This window comes from Scardinius erythrophthalmus (assembly GCF_964197995.2).
Source record: "Scardinius erythrophthalmus genome assembly, chromosome: 24".
Classification (NCBI taxonomy): Eukaryota; Metazoa; Chordata; class Actinopteri; order Cypriniformes; family Leuciscidae; genus Scardinius; species Scardinius erythrophthalmus.
Window position 1 is genome coordinate 10,432,308 of NC_138244.1, and position 21,666 is coordinate 10,453,973.

Genomic DNA, 21,666 nt, shown 5'->3' on the forward strand with positions numbered 1-21,666 from the left:
TATATATATATATATTTAATTTTATAATTTAAATGTTATCAAATATATTATTTAATGAAGTAATTTAAATTTATTCAGCATAGTTTTCACACGTATAATGTGTGTGTGTGTGTGTGTGTGTGTGTGTGTGTGTGTGTGTGTGTGTGTGTGTGTGTGTGTGTGTGTGTGTGTGTGTGTGTGTGTTTGTGTGTACTTGTACAACTATCTTTGTGAGGACCAGTTTGAGGTTTAGACCATTGGAGTGAGGACAAAGAGAGTAAAGTGAGGACATTTTGGCCAGTCCTCACTTTCTGAGAGCCCTTTAAAGGCCTGTTTGAGGGTCAAGACTTGGTTTTAGGGATAAGGTTACAATTAGGTTAAGGGTAGGTTTAGGGTAAGGGTTCGGGTTCGGGTTAGGCACTTAGTTGTGATGGGTAAGGTTAGGGTAAGCGGCTAGAGATTGCATTGTGTCAATGAATGCCCTTATAAAGATAGATGTACAAGATGTATGTGTGTGTGTGTGTTTTTAACTTTAGGATGATTTTTTTTATTCATTTTTTTTTTATAATAATAATATCTGCCAAGTAATAGTTAATTTTTCAATTTCGGTTTAGTTTCAAGTGTGGCTCATCCAATAACAATTTTAAGTCAGATCCAGGGCCATTAGTTTTCTAAAAAAGTGTTATTAAATGGCTTATTCATTAGAAACTACATTTCAGCTTCAGCTACTTTTTTTTTTTTTTTGCAGTGTTTTAAGTTAAAAGTCTGTGCACAGATTACTGGATTGTAGTTTGTAGTCTGTTGAAAAAAGTTAATGCCAACATTGCATGGGTCATTGACGAACAAGGTTTTTAGAAGTGTAAAAAAATAGAATGGAGATATAACTATATTTGAAACCATTTTTTTTAGTTTACCTAGGTGTTAACAATAAGATTTTGTGGTTTGTACAATCAATTAACACTGTTTTTTGTCATTTTTTACAAGATGGAAAAAATGTCACCAAAAAAGTCATTCGGTTTAACCACTGATTTGAAAGTTAAAAACTGATTTAACATTGTTGAGATAGTATAAAGTGTGTACCACAGAAGAAATATATAAAAAAAAAAAAGATCACTGATCTCATAAATGTAATCATTACTCTAAACACTCCAACATATTCAAGTAAAACATTGCACAGGGAAAGGAGAAAAGGGGAAATGTAAAAAAAAGAGCCTTATCTGCTTTATATTTGTATTATTGTAGTTCCTTTAGTTATTAAAAACAATATTATTCCATTTAAATATTTACTATATCGGTTTTACCGAATGACCTTTTGACACTTCAAAATCTTTAAAATACCTTTATATGTAGTAAAATATAATTAAAACCTTTTGGATTCAGTAAAAGAGATCAAGTTGTACTACCTTACATACTTTGGATGTTATATATTTGTTTTTTTATTATTATTAAGGCCTTTGGACAAAAAAAAAAAAGACCCGTCACGTCATTGACCCGCATATTGTATGGGTTCCCTCTGCAAAGATTACTCAGCTTTTTTTTTCTTTTTTTTTATTCTGATAGCCTGTCTGTCTTGGCTTCTTAAACATAAACAATATCATCCTGAGTAGAGGAAGGACTCGGGTTACTGGCAGAAATTCAGCTAATGAAAACGATGCATATAAGCCTTCATCAGCTGCTGACTATAAACATTCTTTCTGATTGGACCATTAATACAAAACGGTTTGATGACGCACTGCAAATAGAACGGCATGACAGGTGCCACCGCTCTTGTCTTTTTGTTAAATAAATGTTCTGCTAGAGTTAAGCCAGGTAAAATGTGTGTTTCATAGATGTGCTTTGTGACAAAGCAAATTACATGCTGATGTCCTATTTAAATACTTAATTCAGAAAACAAATCCCATAGGAATAGTGGCCAATGCAGGTTGGCAGTGTTGCATTTGTAGGGTCTTTATCCTCACTTTGATTTCTCTGAACAACATCTTGATCTCATCAGTTGCACCAGAGCTGTCATCACCCAGCATTCATGCCCTCTACTGATGTTCCGTGTCCTAAAACAGTGGTATAAATAGCTGTGCGTACGGACACAGTATTGCTTTTGCCTGATGGAACATTTAGCCATCTTTCATATAATGTAGTCGGCAGATGTGATTAAATAGTGCCCATGATAGAGATCATTCTAAGGTCTGACTGAGAGATGAAGTGTAAGTGAGTGTAAATTTGTAAAGATGCTGCTACTTTCTTTACACCCCCCACCCATTACCATACAGTCAGTCACAGTGATTTTGCCAAGTCATGTTCATGGATCAACAAATTTAGTTTTGAAAAAACAACATTCCTGTCTAAAAATTTCTTCTAAAGTGCTAACCATAACTTATCCCTAAAGTCAGAGGGAAATGATAGGTAAATTACACTGATGTAAGCACCTAACCCTGGTTGTAAGCCTAAACTTGACATAAACTGTAAACTTGTCCCTCAAATTTGATTGGAATATTGTTCCAGGAATATGTACTTGGTGAAATCACGTTCACCATGACCACGCAGCCTTAAAGAGATAGATAGTTCACCCCAAAATAAAAGTTGTTGTCATTTACTCACCCATATTTGACTTTCTTCCTCTCATGTAACACAAAAAAGATAAAATTTTTTAATAATTGTTGGCTACTGGTCATTTCAGGCTTATAGGACACAAAAGCACCATTACAGCATATTATCACTTGCTGTATTAAAGCTCTTTTCTAGCCATACAATGGCTTCTTCACGCTGCAATTGAGTCATTGAGTTGAACTCCCGAACGAATCATTCAGAGCGGATTTGATTCATCCGGTTCGAAAGGTCCGGCTCAAAAGAACGATTCATCTACAAATTCGCACTATTTTCTCTCATAAACTCTAAGTAGACGTTAAGTCATTAATGACGTCAATTTCTGTATGTTGTTCACATAAAAATATCGTATGGCTTCCGAAGATTACACACTAGTCGTATAGACCACTTTTATGATACCTTTTTGGTGCTTTTTGTCATTTGGAACTTTACCACTTTCATTAAAAAATGACTGTGTTCCACAGAAGAAAATGAGGGTGAGTAAATTACAGAATTCCATTTCATGATATTGGAAGTGCTGTGTGTTTTCAGGACTAAATTTCCCTCTTTTTGACTTTGAAAGCAGTCAGGGACTATATAGCCTAACGTTATATCTTGGCATCGACTTCACACACCGTCCTCCTGCACACTTCTTTTCACCACATAATGTTAGCTTCGCCAAAAAATACGTCAATCACGAGCTTTGGGAAATAGAATGGCTTGGCTCGCTTTTCCAAAGCATCATCATTTTGTTCTTGCATGATAACACTTCATGCAGTAAGTCAGCATAACATCAGAAAGACTGGATAGTGTTTAGAGACGCAAAGCAAGAGCCAACAATCTTTTTGCGTTCAACTCTATTCAGTAGTCCTTTTGCAGTTTAAATATTATTAGAAATAATAGGCTTCAATTTTGACTAACATTTTATTATGAATCTTTTTAAAGTAAATTACTAATAGGCCTTTAGACTAATACCAATTACTGACGTTCTGTAGGTTTCCATATAACAGAGCTCCATTGCTATTTCTCATAGTGTTTTTGTGTGGACTTATATATATCGTTTAGATAAATTAAACAGCTATTTGTAATGTATATTATGTCTGTATGCTTGTTTGTGTATTTATGAAATGTTAAAGAGCACTTCGTCATCTGTTGATGATGGGGCAGTGCGAAAGTTATGCTGTAAGTACATCTATAACTCGAACACAAGCTGTAATACTATCTGAGCTCTGGGAATGTCTATATAGAGAAACGTTATAACCTGAAGAACCTACTGTATATATCGAAGCAAACTGCAGTATTGATTTTCTCTCAGTATTCTGTTTTAGTTGGACTGTATGTGCAGCCCTTTCAACACAATTTATTTGCTCTTTCATAACCCAGAATACTAGATTTCTTAGGTTTGCTTCAGGTATGGTTTTCAAAGAAATTCTTTGGAGAAATAAAAAATGAAACAAATGTTGATGCATCCCTACAGTAACTATGTGGATGGCATTACCCAGATCATTTGGTGTTCAGAGAATCTGATGAGAAATATTCTCAATATGAGTTCATATTGAGATCTCTTTTGATTTCCACCTCAGAGGAAAAAATTATGAAAAATGTAATTGTGAGATATTTTAGAATAGTCAGTCACTTGAGATAGTTGCATTTATGAGAAATAGATTCACAATTGTGATACAAAGTCACAATTTGGGATTTAAACAAGCAAATTATGAAAAATTAAGTTGCATCTATCTATCTATCTATCTATCTATCTATCTATCTATCTATCTATCTATCTATCTATCTATCTATCTATCTATCTATCTATCTATCTATCTATCTATCTATCTATCTATCTATCTATCTATCTATCTATCTATCTATCTATCTATCTATCTATCTATCTATCTATCTATCTATCTATCTATCTATCTATCTATCTATCTATCTATCATCTACTCCAAAGCAAACATTATTTGTACATCCCTATTCATAAGTCACTTTGGATAAAATTGTATGCCTAATGCAACTTTTAGTCAAAACAAGACACATAAAGGCCCGATCACACCAAGAACGATAACTATAAAGATAACAATAGCTTTTAGTCCACACCAACACACAATATCGTTCTGTTTATTAAGCGTGCGCTGCAGTTTTGTCTGCTGCTTTAAATGCTCAAGCTCTTTAAAGCAGGATGGATTCTGATTGGCTGTCAATGTTTTTATTGTTTATCAGCTGGAAAAACCAAATTGATCTGAAAATGACTCCAATGATATTGATATAGTTGTGGTGTGGACTCTGCTATTCTTTTAAATTTAGAATGATTTTTAGAGATGCACCAGTCGACTGGCCATAAATTGAAACGGCGTTGTGCCAAATTTCGACTCCCCGCCAAATTAAACTACCTGATTGCCTAATCCTAACCCCACCCCCACACTTAATCTTCAACCCATCTATACTAAGGGGTAATAATCTGGCAGGGGTCAGAATTTGGCAACAGGACAAGCTGAAGACGGACTCAAAGAGGAGAGCACATATGCGCCCGCAGAGAAAATAGTAGCTTATTGTACTAGGATCTGCAAGCGCACTGTTCGCTCTAAATATTGAAAGAGAATAATAAATATTGAACTGGGGGTGGGGGTTTATATGAATGTATTTCTGAAGGGAACTGAGTCATTAGAAGCCATTGTTGTAATGCCAAATATTAGACAAAGTCCGTTTTATGTTGCTGCTGTTAAATAAGCACCACCTACTGACAGAGAGTGGATTTGCATTTTTATTCAGTCCGTCCGGTGTTTTTGTTTTGTGCAGGTATTTTTAATGTAGCATAATTTCACAAAGCCACACAGTCAGATCATGCTGTTTTTGCTTTTAATCTTGAAATTATATAACCTATTTTAAATAAAAAAAACAACTGCTCATTCATGCTACGTGTGTGTAGCGTCTTTGTGTGATCATGATTAAAATGCAGTGGTTGCCTGTAATTTCATGACTGGAAATGACCTTAATGGGTAAAACTGCTATAGGCCTTTGAGTTTGGTAACACAAATGTTGCCTAATTAATTGTTCTTCAGCATCAGATGCCCCTTTATAGCAGCAAAAACACAGCTGTGAATGTGTGTTCAACACTAATCACGTTCATTCACTCTCAGTCGAGATTCATTTCAGGGATAGATGATCTATTTAATGCTAGTGCCAGTCCATGTTTAAACACAGCCTGCCTCTATTAGCTCTGTCACGCATGTATAGTACACACACACACGCTCGCCTCTCTTCCTAATCGCACACATACACACACTCGGAGAAGATTCCTCAGCCTCTTGATATCCCTCCAGCCCGTGTCCTCTCTACTGTGAAATGCTCGGCTTGGTTTAATCCCTGTGTCTCGTCAGGCCCTTTTAATAGGAGCCTCATCTCAATGTCCATGCACAACTGGAGCAGCCCGCGGGTTTATCTGAGGGAGATAGAGTTTCAGGCGACAAGCTGAACCCCTCTCTGCTTTAACTGTACCCGTCTGTCTTGTTTAAGCACAGAGAGAGAAGGTGCTGCCTCTGTGTCACTCTAACCTCTTTTTCATTTCTCCTTCCTCGTTCCGTTCTTCAGCCCGATCGAGACCCACCATGGCATCGCCGAGCTCCAGCGGACTCGAGGTTCTCCTCAGCACGTTGCAGGTAAACACACATTGTTTCTGAACGCATGCATAAGCATAGGAACGGCCTACAGATGCAAGCAAGCGCGCTGGTAACGACTGCCCACACATGCAGGACACTTTCCATGTGTTGAGTGGGAAAGATTAATTACATGGTATCGCAGGGCCATGAAAAGTATTGCCTGTGCTTTAATGTAAACATATCCCCCCTCCCCCCCTCCAAGGCGAAATTCTATACGGTTACGTTTACATGCGTGATGGAGCGCAATACTTGAAACCTTAGCTGCAATTTGCTGACTGTATGGCGGTATCATTGCGAGCGCTATTTTGAACTAGTGTGTACTAAACAACTATTTTACAAGGCAAACTGCATGGTAACGGTATATTTTTTTTTTTTTTTTTAAGTTGCACTTTTTTGATTGTTGCACTAGACCAGGAGTTTTCAAACTTGTTTGTCAGCCGAACCCCTTAGACGTAAAATATTACACTATATACTAAGTGTATATCAAATATAGGCTATATGTAAAATATGTACTTAAAGTACCTCCTGGGATCACATGACATACAAGTAAACAGATAAAATATTTACGGTAATCTTTTTTGGTTATTGTTTTTATTTTAAAATTATAGGGCTGCATGTGTATAGGGCTTATTTTTATTGTTGTTATATTATTATTGTTTTAAAAATGAAGATATACTGTAAATATATTACTGTTGTAAATTATAGTTATGTAAAAAAAAATATTTGATTATTTAATTTTTACAGTACTAATATTTATGTCTTCACTTTCAAAATTTCAAATCTGTGAGCTTTTATTTTGGTGGAATATTAGTGAAATGCTGTAAACTTCTATCCACAGGAATCTTAGAAATTTTGCACAGCTAATAGGAAATCAGGGCAATGACAAGTTATATAGTTTCCTGGTCATTTTAGTGAAGCATTTGACTGAATAATGCCATGATAGAAAAGATTGTCCAAATAAAGTATACTCCAGAGTGCCGTGTGATTAAGTAAAAAGGATTATATGGGATGAAGTGGCTTCATACACATGCAGATTTAATTCTGATATTATTTGCTGATATTGGAAGTAGTTAATAGTGGTTTATTCTAACCATTACAGACACAGTAATGGCATAACAGCATCCATCGATACAATAGTAATTGTTGGTTTAAAATGAACCAGACAACATTATATTTTGTTCCCTGTTTTCCATATGTTTTGAGTAGATTTGTTGTGTGCGCAGAATGTCTCATATGAATCCAAATTGTACATTTTAAATGTGGTTTTTATCCACTTACACAGCTTATGGTGACTGATTTCATATCAGTGATCTGTATATCAGTTGCTGCCAATGAACTGCAAAGGCCTTATGTGCTCACAGGAGGGCGACGTGCCGGATTTCAGATAACTTTTTGCCTCTTGCATGAAAATCAAGCTCAGAGGAGCAGAAATTATTTAGTGTACGCGTCAAAGCGATTAATTGCATGTGAAAAGCATAAGATGAGATTTATTCCCTCCTGCTGATATGAGCGTTGTAAGAAGAAGGGGGAAAGCAAGTGCAGCAAGGAGCTCAGTGTGAGATTAATGAAAGCTTTAAACTAAAGGTTTCATTCTGATCTCATCAGAATGGAAAAATGTATTTGTAAATGTAGAACAGAGAACATTGATGACGTAAATGCATATCAAGTGTTTTTTAAAAGAAATGATCTTGAACTTATAGTCCTGTAAAGTTTCACTAGTTTTTCTTTAAGAAGCAAATAGTTCTCTGATCCATTAAATTGACCGTTCAACCGTTCAAAAGTTTGGGATCGGTAAGATTTTACAGATTTTTACAGATTTTAAGAAGTCTCTTATGCTCACCATAAACACACACATATAAAAAAACAGTAATATTGTTAAATATTATGACAAGTTTTTATTTTAATATATTTTAAAGTATCATTTATTCCTGTGATGCAAAGCTGAATTTTCAGCATCATTACTCCAGTCTTCAGTGTCACATGATCCTTCAGAAATCAATCTAATATGATGATTTGATGCTCAAAAAACATTCATTATTATGTTGAAAACAGTTGTGGGCAAATTTTTTTTTCAGGATTCTTTGATGAATAGAAAGTTATATTTCATTTATTTAAAAATAGAATCTTTTTATAGAAACATTATGAATGTCTTTACTGTAACTTTTGATAAATTTAATGCATCCTTGCTGAATAAAAGTATTGATTTATTTTATTCTTGAGCAGCAAATCAGCATATTAGAATGATTTCTGAAGGATCATGTGACACTGAAGACTGGAGTACATCACAGGAATAAATTACATTGTAAAATAGAAAAGTTATTTTAAATTGTAATAATATTTAATTGAATTAATATTTTTAAATAAAAAAAAAGCAGCCTTGGTGAGCATAAGAGAAAAATAAGAAAACGTTAAAAATCTTACCGATACCAAACATCAAACTTTTGAATGGAAGTGTATGTACATATCTATATTACAGTTCAATGACTGTAATATTCATCCTTTTCTATTCATTTCAGTAAATGTGTGCCAGATATATATATATATATATATATATATATATATATATATATATATATATATAATGAAAATATAATTATATTATAAATATATTAGTTCTAACAAAAATGTATAATACAAATGTTGCGCCTTTGAGTGTGACAGAAAATAGCTATAATTTTCAGATAAAAGTGCCTCTGTATGTACTGTCAGTTCAAATAAGGATGCTTGCAACTGCTTGGCATTGGCCATGTGGCCTCGGCTCTGAAGAATTGACTCCTTTATTACAACGCAAACTGACAAGGGTAGCTAGTAATACCCTCACGATTAGCCACAGCCAGTGTGTCGCCTTCCTCCAGCCATGACTGGCATCAAACGTGGCAATAAGTTCCAAATTCACGGTCCTTGACATGAAGCTGTTGATGCCTGAAATGGGATTCCCGCTAATTCAAATTGAGACTGACACAGACGCTCAGGGTGCTGTGTCGGAGCTTTTTTCCTCTTCATATTCTTCCCCTGCTTTTCCCTTCCTGTTTTATAGCTCTCGTATCACCTCACAGAGACACGCCAGGTCCTGTCTTTGGTGTCTAAGATGTAAAAAACCATTTTAAGGTGTGTCAGAATAACTTTTAATAGATTTTCTGCGCTATTTAGAATTGTTTGCCCTCCGGAGGGGCTCCTGGCCCAAAGCTCTCCCGGTGCGTTCCTGCCACCGTCTTAAAAGTTAATGGTGTGCACAGAGAGGTAGTCAGTGTTCCTCATTAAAGAATTAAAAATGAACGCGGATATGAAATGAGTTTCACTTTCAAGTGGGTTCCTGAGAATATTAACTCATGTCCTTCTCCGTATTGAGAGATGAGAAGCAATGCGTTTTGATTGTAGCTTGGCATAGGTGATGCCGGACGAAAATAGAAGTAATTATTCATAATTTCAAGTGTCACTGGATTATTCTGTTAAAAGATTGTTGATGTAATGCTCTAATGATGTGCCAGCTGGCTCTGTATGCTGGTCACGCTCATTAATGTTGAGTAATTAACATGGTTGTTTGGAATTATCCCAGATGTTGATGACAGGGCCATCAATTTCCAAGAAAGAGCGCACGCTCTATTCTACTAGTCTAGTGTAAAAGTTCATCCTCAATGAAATGTAGTTTCTTCATTAAAACCACTCACCTTTAGGGTCAAAAATTAATGGGGGTATTTGGAGTGAAAATGCCACAGAATGTGAAACAAAATGTATAAATTTATTTGTTCATAATGTCACATTTTATATTTTTCCATATATTTCATAGTTATATGGATTTTGCATAAAAAACACAAAAAAGCCCAGTCCAAGTAATGAACCAAGTAATGTTTCACCCAAATATCATTTATTAGCCCTCAGGTTTTTCCCAGTTTTATGATTTTTCTTTCTTCTGTGGGACACAACAGGATTTGTTTGGCAAAATGACTTTTTGTTTTTTTAGTATCCAATGAACAAGGATCAAAATGAAGCTATTATGCTCTAAAACTGACAAACAACTACCATAAATGTATAAAAATGATCCATGCTATCCATGTGCTCCCTTTAGTTTAGAGTCTTCCAAATTCATGCATTAGAAGCTAAAAATGTAAGTCATAATTTGCTGAAAATCTTCTCGTCTGCTGCAGCTCTTAATTGATACTTAATTCTCTTGGTTTGATGATCAAATATCATTTGTCTCCATAATTATCATTAATGTGAAACCTGTTGTGAAGCATCTTGATGTGCCATATTTGAATGTACAGGAACATAAATCAGATTTGAGAAGTAACTTGTGAAGTAACATTGAATTAATGAATATATAAAAAAATGTAAATAAGGAAAAATGTAAAATAAAAGTTAAAGTGGCACTGTTCACCTAAAAGGGTTAAATATAAAAAATGTACATTTTTTAATAACGTTTTCCCTATCTCTTGTTAATCAGGAGACTTTAAACAATTTAAAGACAAAAAAAGCAGCCAAAATAAATCATACAATATATCCTGCTGATAGGCTATATCCAGAACCAGTGTTGTTGTTAACTAAAACTACTAAAAATCTTTTCAAAATAAAGCTAATTTAATAAATACTGTAATAGTATATAAATAATTCTAAAATAACACGGTCCAGAATGCATCTATTATTATAGGCCCAAACAATATGTCTCCACACCTACAGAAACTAGCCCCATATCTTGTCGGTTCACTAATGTGGGTAAGAGCGGCAGCTCCCTGGCAGGACAGAACTCTTTGTGGAGCAGTTGGCTGTGGAGATGCCTAATAGGATTAAATGGCCACTGTCAGAAAGACACGGCCACCACAGATGCAGGCAGGACAGTGTTGTGTTCTCTCCTTTTTCTCTGCCATTTTTGCCCTATAATGAGAGCCGAAGCTTGAATCCCCAGCTGTGGAGTTCCTTCTCTGAGGATTTCGGCCCCCGACTGCCTACCCGTCAACTGCTGCTGCTTTTAACCACAGGGCTCTGGGTTCCCGCCGGGGTACGAGCCCCCATTGCATTCTGAAAAGAGACACAATGCTGGAAGATTTCGCTGTGCCAGCCAGGACACACTCAACGCTATATATCACATGGGTTGTAAATAGTAATGTCATCTTAGTTGCTTAGATTGTTTCCTATTTGTTGAGATAAATTTTGTGTGGACACTATAGGTAATCGTAATGCAGAAGCCAGGTTCAACTTTAAAGGGGGGGTGAAATGCTATTTCATGCATACTGAGTTTTTTACACTGTTAAAGAGTTGGATTCCCATGCTAAACATGGACAAAGTTTCAAAAATTAAATTGTACGTTTGAAGGAGTATTTCTGTTCCAAGAATGCTCCTTCCGGTTTGTCACAAGTTTCGGAAAGTTTTTTTCGAGTATGGGCATGTGTGACGTCAGATGTAGCGGAATTTCCTTATACGGGTCCTAAGGGCACTTCTCCGGAAGGACGCGGGCACGCGCGCAACCTTAGACCAGAGCAAGAGAGCGAAAGCAGTACGCCCATCAAAGTGCAACGCTCGGCTTTAGGGAAGTCAATGTCACCAAAGAAGTGGGTTTTTGGTTGCCAGGGCAAGACAGCCCTGCACAGATTCCCAAAGAACCCGGCGTTAAGGGACCAGTGGATGGAGTTTGTTTTTTTAGAGCATCAACAGAGGTTGTGCAAGACTGTTTGTTCCCTGCATTTCGACGATGCTTGTTTTATAAACAAAGCCCAGATTGACGGATTTGCAGATCATCTAATGCTTAAGGATCGAGCAGTCACAATGATAAAGGTTCGCGGTCGTGGTTGGAACCGGGCGGTGAGTAAAACTGCTTCTAATGTCTCTGTGTGTTGTTGTTAGCTCGGCGCGTTAGCACAGCTTTAGCTTCGCCCACACGGCCCGCCTCAAGCCGCTCGTTTTTTTCCGGAAAGACTCGGTACAGCCTATCTTTCTTTTATAAATATAATAAAACTAAAGACTTTTTGGAGATATGAAGGATGCAATACTACTCTATAGGTACTCAAGATTAACATGAGATTGAGTGAAAATGAGCATTTCACCCCCCCTTTAAGCTTCATTGTTTAAGTGTGTTGTTCTCTTTCCAGAACGCTGGAGACATCGAGAGTATGCTAAACATCCTCAATGTCCTGGATGAACTGTTGTCAGCAGGTGAGATGCCCTTTACCTACAGCCAAATTTGTTGATTCATTTTCTGTCACGTCTCTGCACTGATTGCAAGTGTGCTGAAATTTGTTTAATCAACCATAAGGAGTGAAACCATGTGTGTCCAATAAAGCCACAAACCACCTTCACAAAAAATAAATATGCTGATATATAGGTTTCTTCAACTTTGGGCATTTTTATGTTCTGGTGATTGACTTATACTACTGTAATATATTTTAACAATAATTTATTTATTTATTTGCTTATTTAAGTCTCAGTAAAACAGTAAAAAGCTCAGTAAAAAGCTTTTCAGCATGCATTTGCTATGCTATTGGTACTTTTCAGATGACTTTTTTTGTTTGTTTTACTCTTATTCTGAATCTGAACCTATACTTTCAACCTCAAAATATGAAAATCTATCATAAATTCATTGTATTATTATTATACTTATTGTTGTTCCTATCAATAATAAAAAATAATATTTTAAATTGATCATCTAGCGTAAAATAATCTGGCCAATTTATTGTTTTTTTTTACAAAATATTTATATTAATTTATACACATTACAACACTCAGCTGTGGTGTCATTTCTATATAACAATTTTGCCCCAATTAAAATTTTTAGTTAGTGTAATTGGTTACAAAGGAGACAACAGTGTCAGTGAAGATTATGCTTGAGATGAAATATGACATAAAGAAAACAGAGGCTGTGTCTGAAATCGCCTCCTATAGCCTTAAATGGGGCACTGTTTGAGGGGACAGCCATTTGTAGTTGTGAACATTGAGTGCACTCATTCGATCCCACAATACACCACAATAATGAGTGTACAACCGATGTATGCTCAACGGCTAGAGAATACCCATAATGCAATGTGAGAGTCGTGTGCCGAATGAATTCCCGCGTCTGACCAGTAGATGGCGCCTGCAGCTGAATAGTCCATCCATCCATTTTCCAAACCTCTGGTCCAATGTGGGTACAGCGTAATATCATGAGTTCCTTTTTAATTGATTGTTAAATTGTTTAATTAAGGTTTATTAATAGTTTCCATGACAGAGTTACTGGAGCGGCTGGACAAACTATGCAAAAGCGGCAGCCCTTCCGGTGCACTAGTGTCCGAATTCAAGTGGACTAAATTAGTGGAGTAATGTAGGGAATAGTGAATAAGATGGGGGTGATTTCAAAGAAATCAAAGAATAATCAAGGTAAATGTACCTTTTTTTTTTTTTTTTTGTCCTGTCAACCTGTTAAATATGCATGAAAAATGTCTGAAAATATTTTATAGTTTTGTATTTATAATAATACTATAATATTAGGGTCTTTATAATATATAAAGCAAGACAAAGAAGCAATTTTATTAAAAAAATATTTTAAATATAATATCTGCAACAGAATATGGTTAAAGGCAAGACAATCACTGGACAAAAAGTGCCCATAATTGAAGAAACCACCATATACAGTATACTTTTCATATACATTTCAATTTATCGTGTCCCAGCGTGAAGAAACTGTGTAATGAATCACTTTTTTCTCATTTTCTAAGTCGCTTTGGATAAAAGCATCTGCTAAATGAACAAATGTAAATAATGTACTTGATTTAAATTAAGAGAACTTGAGAGAACACAGAAAAAAATATGATGGGTTGAAATGTTGAAAAAACTGCAGTAATCCAGAGGGATTAGCTTCAAAATGAAACCTTTTAAAGCAGCCCTAATGAAACATGACGTCACTGCACATTTCTCCCAGGATCTTATTATATAAACTGCACTTTCAATTATATTTATTTCCATATCTTGGGCTTATTCTAGTCTATTATTCACCAACAAATCTATCGAGTAATACTCTTGTAGAGGTGGAGCAGTGCTATACTAATCCTGTAATCTGAAATGAATTCACAGCAAAGTAATTAGCCAAATTTATTCACCAGCCTCCAGCACAAAGTTCTAATCAGCACGAATTTTCATAAGTTCTGAAAGAAAGTCGAAAATAAACCCAGACATCATCTTGTGATAATCCGCCAGTGGCAAAGATGGCACCACTGAGAGTTGTTATCAGCCTAAATTTGACATTTTGTGAAATTATGGCTGTGTTTCCTGTAGGCACAGACAGACGGATTCATCATATGATATCGAAAGGAGGCAGTGAGGCTCTGCTGACGGCTCTGGTGAACTCAGCCCACAGCTTCACACCCAACTACACCGTCCTGCTGCCGCTACTGCACCTGTTGGCCAAGGTGGGCCACCGAGGTGAGTGGGGGGGGGAAGGGGAGGAGACACGGGAATGATTGACACAACTTTTTTTTAACCTATGATTATTATAGTGTTATTTTACTGATGACAAAACAGATTTCCCTGAGCAATGCAAAAACCAAATGCAAATATTATAGTATTATTTATATACTATTATAGTATTTATTCATATATTTTTAATTTTATCAGTTTTAATTTTAATTTTAAAGTTTGAGTTTTAGTAATTGTATGTGCTTTTGTCATTTTAGCTTTTGTACATTTCTGTTTAGCTTTAATTTATTTACTAATTTAGTTTTACTAATTTTAGTACTTCAACTTATTTCAGTTAGTTGTCAAGGTATCATTTCTACTGTTCATCTAATATTTATTTATTAATATTTATATTACATCTAATATCTACATTTTTCCATCTAATATTTATAGTTTATCTTACTTCAGCTTTATTCCAATTTGTAACAGGTTCCGTTAACTATAACAACACCGGTAAATGGTGGCCTACATTTCAGCTAGTGTATAAAAGAGCATTTGAATTTTATTTCAAATTTCCACTGGAAAAAATGGCAGGAAATTGGTTTCAAACAACATTAGGATATGTAAACAATCAATGCCATATTTTAGCTAAACTATTCTTTCAACGTCAAATCTTGTTTTTTTTTTGTCATTCGCCCAACAACTTTTGTGTGGACAAAAAATAACCTCAGATTTGTTGAACTCCAATTCAATTTGACTTTTTTTCTCTCCCAACTCTTTTTTTTTTTTTCAGTCATTCTCACTGTGGGAAAAAGTCATATTTCTCATTACGATTTATAATTTAGTCATATTTAGTGCTTAGTATTTCTGAATTCATGGTTGAATTGCTATAAATAGCACCTTACAAAAATAGATGCCTCTCATATATGGATTGGCCATTAGTCACATCTCGTGTGCAGGGTGCAGACAGCATGTGTGGGGTCACTGTCGGGTCAGGTAAAAGCCCTCGATCCTGTGGGGTCAGAGGTCACCATATAAGCACAAGCATGGTCAATGTTTCGATGTTGTGTAACTTAAGGAGTGAGTGTTTGATCCCTCGGTGGATCTTGTGTCTGTCAGCGTTCCACTCTTGCACTTTGATGTCTGTCCTAATGAACCTCAGCAACAGGGCGAGTCAGAACCTCAGGGAATGTTTTCTTTCGTCCTCACGTCTTCCTTTTCCATTTAGACAAAACAAGTCTAAAAACAAACTCCATCTGTCGCAAACAGGGACTTTTTTTGTGATCAAGCTGTTTTTGTAAGCGCTTGCAGTCATGGTGGGCCTGCGGGATGCTGGGTCATGTGGTAGATTTGAATTATTTCTATAACATTTCTCATGGGCAGTGGGGTTTTACAGACCGCATTTTCCAGCACGCACACAGTTTTCAATAATCCATTTGCATTTACAAAGCAGAGATCATTGTCTGTTTCAAATGGTGCAATGATATGCACTTCCAGATCCATAAATAGTTCATTTACAATGTGGAAATACTGTTACATCCTACTGCATTTTAGTAACTATGCTATTTCTCATCTTAAAAACAGGATAGCTCACCCAAATATACTGTCATCATTTACTAACCATAATGTTGTTCCCAACCTTAAATGAATGAATGAATGAAACATTTATATAGCCCCTTTAGATACTACTGTACAATCAAATGGGATCAGTGGTCTCTCCTCTATATTGAAGCCTACCTACAGTATTTATTTATTTATTTACTAAGGAATTGTACACATTAAATCCATGAATGTGTGTTAAATCTAAATAGGGTCATAATGATTTCATGTTAACCTTAAACTGTTTAGGGCTGATCTAGTGTATCACTCCTGTTCTTGCATTCAGACTTAGAATGAATCTGAATTTGTATTTGAATTTGAAAGTGAAGTTGTCCCTTTGATATCCCAATTTCCCTATTAGACATCCCAGCAAATGTGGTTTTGATCTCCAAACCAAAGTAATCTGTTTCATCACAGCTGCCAACAGCTCAAAAATGTTGCCTTCCCAGATCCCTGTAGTGAGCAAACACTGTCAAACAAGATGATACAAATGTACATTTAATGAATGTCAAAGAGGAACATACTTTTCTTATTTCCCTCAGATCGTAAAATTGGTCTGAAAGCACAGAAGGCAGATGCCGTCTTGGTGGTTCTGGGTTTGTTAAGACAGAATGCAAAGAATGCCCGGAGAGCCGCAGCCTGTCTTTGGGTCCTCAAAGTCTTCTGCTCTTCTGGTGAGTCAGATCTGCGATCAGTTCATTTTTGCCTTCCTAAGCTAAGCTTTCTCCTCATGATTTAAAGTAGATGAGCTACACTCAAATAAGCTAAAGTAGCTTCTTTGACTCTAAAAACGTGAATTGTCAATACATTTTTGCATGAATTAATCTCAGTTGGGATGACAGTTTTAATCTTGAAAAGCTAACTAAATAAAAACTATAATATACACTTCTGTTTGGGTTTTAAAATATGTTTTTGAAAGAAGTATCTTATGCTTAACAACTGCATTTATTTGATTAAAAATACAGTAAAAACTATAATAATGTAAAATATTACTGTAATTTAAAATAACTGATTTTTATTTTAATATATTTTTAAATGTGCTACTTAATATATTTGTGGAAACCTTGATCATTTTTTTCAGGATTCATTGATTAGAAAGTTCAAAAGAACAGCATTAATTTGGAATATAGGGATTTTTTTTTAAGTCTACTGTCACTTTTGATCAATTTAATACATCCTTGCTGAATAAAGTCATTTCTTTAAAAAAAAAAAAAAGAGGAAAAAAGACAGACTTTTGAAAGAAAGTGTAATGGAATTGAAAACAGTTCCCAACAATTCACATTTCACAATCTACAATAATGGCTTTTCCATGTTGAGAAGTCTCGTTCCATTTTCATGTTCCATCACCTTACTTTCTCCCTGTGTACCTCTGCGGTTTCATATAATTCCTATATAACAGCTTTTTTGATGAACATCTGTTTATTTCTTTGTATCTATGGTTATTTTCCCAACTTTCATAACACATTTCCAGCTATAGAGCATTCAAGTGAAATTGCAAACCAAGCGTTAGTTCTTATTGTGCCATTTGCTCAGAACCTTCATTACTGCTGTATTTATGCACCCACCATATTAAAATCTAACTTAAAGATGAATATATTGTGTTTTTGCTCTACATGTGGTAGGAGGAGGTTTTCCTCCACCTTTGATTTACTATTGGTATGCAATTCCACTAGTGCTTGTTTTTATGGAGAATGCGATAACGGGTAATCGGCCATAAAATGCAAATCGGCCTTTGTTGGGTTTTATTTCAAATGCAGTCGTCTTCTCGCTGTATGCGGAGTTGATAGTGTGGGGTCTGTTTATCAGTTATGTGACAGCTATCCTAAGAATGATACCAGCACGGGAATTTCAGCTCTCAGGTTGTGACCGTGAGAAATGCACCACTCAGTTATCGTTCCGAAAAGGCATCCAGAAGTGTTCTTTTATGTTTTATCATAAAAGCTGGAATCTATATATTTTTGAAACACTAGACGTACAGCCTGTGCTCTTGGACACTGATTCCGCTGTAGCAACCGTCAGTGTTTATGATGCTAGGTAGCTTGTAGCAAGCACAATATATTAATAGAAGAAATATCATCTGGGCACATGTCTTGTTTATATGGATGAAGTTGGGACTTCGATGGTCTCTTTAAATTCCCCCTTGAGTCTATCCTTGTGGAGAACGATCTCCCCCACACAAGATTGACATGGGGATCCGGTTTACAGCACTATGAAATGTTATATTTTCAGTGGTGTTGGGTTCAGCAATGTTGCAAAGACTTTTTATATTGTGTTAATTACATATCTGGTGTTTTAGTGACCACGGCCGACTTGCTGGGGAAGAACCGAGGGCTGGATGTGGTCTTCAAGCTTATATCTCCACATACCACCAAACACTTACGCACCGTCAAGTGAGTATCAAATTTCATGTGGGTGCGTCATTGGCGTATGCTCTTGCTCCAACTTGAGGGTAAGAACAGTGTTGGGAAGGCTGGTCATTACATTACTCACGCATTCTTACATTAGTCAAAATAACTAAGTATGCATACCATAGATTTCTATTATTTTTAAAACTTCTAATTATTCTAAAACTTATATTATAATATATTATTATATTATAATTATGACATACATAGACCCTGACCCTACCAGTATTATTTAGGTTTATATTTTTTATTACTATTATTATTATTATTTTTTTATATTAAATATATAAATAGTTCTAATGTGGGATTCGTTTAATAGTTAAATAAATAATTTTAGCTATTTATTGAATACCTTTTTATAACTGCAGTATGCCATGTATGACAATATTTTATATGATAAAATTGATTTTAAATGGAAAAATAGCTACCACTATTTTTCTGTTTTATTATTATTATTATTATTAGTAGTAGTAGTAGTTTTATTGTAATAATAATAATGATGTCATTTTTCATGCCATTTAATAAGTGCAATAATCTAAATAAGGACATATATATATCACCTGGAATCTGAGTGGGTCATCATTTGACTTTCAGTGATTTCAGTGTCTTCCAACACCAGAAGGTCAGCAGTCTGACTTTTCAGGCGCTGCACAATGAGTCTCTGTCTCGCCTGCAGGCACAACCCGACTCACCTTGCTATTTTAAAGGCCACAGCATAATCCTAATGTCAAACCCTTGAAATAGCAGATGTTCTGTTAAATATTTGTGCTTCAAGGCTGAGCTTGTTTGTAGAAAATGGCAAGGTGACGAGGCCTTTTTTTTTTTTCCTTAAACCAGTGTCAAAAATGGTTTCTAGTTTCAGTGAAGTTGCGCAACTTGACTTTTTAGCCTAAGATATTTAGTGACTTCATTTTGTCGACTGTAGGGGGTTGTGTGTTTGTTTGCTGCGCTGCATGTGGCATGACAGATTATCAAACCAAAAATGCTAACACAACCGTGAAGATGCGGCCCTCTGTGCTCTGGTCTTGTGTAAACAGCGTCTTACATTGTAACTCATAGATCAAATCCAGTCCTGGGAAATTTGCATGCACGATACAACTCATTTTAGCAGTCGTGCTCATTGAAATGCTCAGAACATGCTTGTTTACAGGGGTTTGGCAACTATGTGCTGCATAGATATGTGCTAGCCAGGTGCTGATTGGCAGTTACTAGCCTAACTTTGGTAAACAGTGCTTGACTTGCAGTGACAGGAAACGCATTCCCACATGAAGTGTGCAGCGCTTGTTGAGTGTGTCTTGATGCTGCACAGAGCAGCAGACCCTGATCCAAGCTGTGTTCTGATTCACACTGTTTCTACGCAGTGTACACTGTGTAGGGGATATCAGGAAAAGTGCATTTCATTTCACAAAATGTATTATCATAAAAACTTTGTGTAGTACTGAGCATTTAATGACTGGCGGATAGACTTCCTTCTGCTGGAATTCTGTAACATTATATTAAAAGAATTGCTGATCTTGAAACAGTTCCAAATATTATCATCTGGCAGATAAAACACTGCACACATGCTGTTGGCATCAGACTAGCCCTGTTGGGTAACTGCAGAGAGCCTAGAGAGGGCGCTGTACTTTCTTCTGCCAACTGTTGGAAAGCTGGACCGATTCCATATCAAGTTGCTGATAGCTCCCTGCACGCATACAGCGGATTACAGCAGAATGCCATCTAATTAGAATGCTCTCTCTCTTTCCTGTACACTTCCTGTCTTGTGGGAATTCTGACATGGACGCGCCAGAGAAGAAAATCTGCAAGTGCACCAAGCCGGCAAGCACATTTATCAGATGAGGGTGTAACCCAGTTCTAGACTTACATTGAATATTGTTGGTTTAATTTGACATTATCTGGCTCAGAGCTGTGCTCCTGGAGTTAAGCAGCCAGAGAGGGCCCTTAGGTTATCGCATTGACTTGGAGAGGCATTGATTAGCTCTAGTCTTTAGTTCCGATTTAAGAGCAGCTACACAATCAGCAGAAGCTCTGGCCACTAATTGGTCAGGCCGTCAATTAGACACTGATGCTTCACTTAACCTGTTGGCAGTGAGCACCAAATTAACAAGAGAATGAGGCAAGATAGCTTAGCCCTTTGGAGACTAGCGGAGACGGACTGTGCTCAGAATAACATGCTAGCACACTAATATCTATGCATTAGGCTTGTATAGTAGTTATACTGTAGACAATGCAAAGCTCTGTTTGTATATATATAATAAAAATGTTTTAATTAAGTAGGCTTGCTGCGACAGTCTGTGTTAATTGCACACCGATTACATCACTTGCCCGCCGCCACACCGCCTCCCACCGTCGTTTAGATTTTCTTATAGTAATCATTATCACTAAAAATCATTTAGTTTAGTTTGAGAACAGACACTACAATTAAAATCTGAACGCATCTGCTAAATTCAGCTTGAGCCGAAGCACAGATCACAGCAGCAGGAGTCCGATTCATTTATCACGTGACGAGAGTGAGACGAGCTGACTGATAAGACAATGGCGGAAGATTTGGTTTCAAAGCGAAATGTAAAAGCACCTCTTCTGCAATATTTTGGATTTAAACCCAGTGCTAACAGGGAACCTGCACACATTAATGAGGCAATCTGTAAAGTTTGCCTGATGAAGGTGGCAGCATCCGGAGGAAACACTTCTAATTTACACACACACCTTCAAGCGCACCAGAACAACGAGACTGCCGTGCTAATTCGTTTTGCTAATAAAACCGTCTTATTCATTTTGTTAATAAAAGTCCTATGACATTGTGCTGTTTTGTTGTTGTGTTTCTCATTAAGAATAATAATGAACTCACCATTCAAGCTATTGCCTCCCTCGAATTACCGCTAATTTGCAAAAGTAAAATGTGATCGGCCGCACTGGCATTCATAAGCGATTTAAAAGCGAGATGGAAAAGAGGGAAACACTCCAATGCTAGTATGCAGTATTTATTGCACACTAATCAGTATAAGCAATAATTTTGTTTTAAACATGGCCAGAGACCACTGGGACATGTTTTTGTTTTTGTTTTGCGATTACATATTTCACCTTTGAAACCT

The 21,666-nt window shown here is 36.2% G+C and overlaps 1 protein-coding gene across 2 annotated transcripts in view; it reads left to right on the forward strand.

The window, feature by feature from the left end:
• agbl1 (AGBL carboxypeptidase 1) overlaps positions 1-21,666 on the forward strand; it is a 162,068-nt gene that overhangs the window by 23,782 nt on the left and 116,620 nt on the right. For both annotated transcript variants that reach the window (XM_081355542.1, XM_081355543.1), the window contains exons 2-6: positions 6,148-6,215; positions 12,296-12,359; positions 14,451-14,597; positions 16,712-16,843; positions 18,466-18,559. In XM_081355542.1, coding sequence (XP_081211668.1) covers positions 6,148-6,215; positions 12,296-12,359; positions 14,451-14,597; positions 16,712-16,843; positions 18,466-18,559 — 505 coding nt within the window. The remainder of the gene's footprint in view (positions 1-6,147; positions 6,216-12,295; positions 12,360-14,450; positions 14,598-16,711; positions 16,844-18,465; positions 18,560-21,666) is intronic.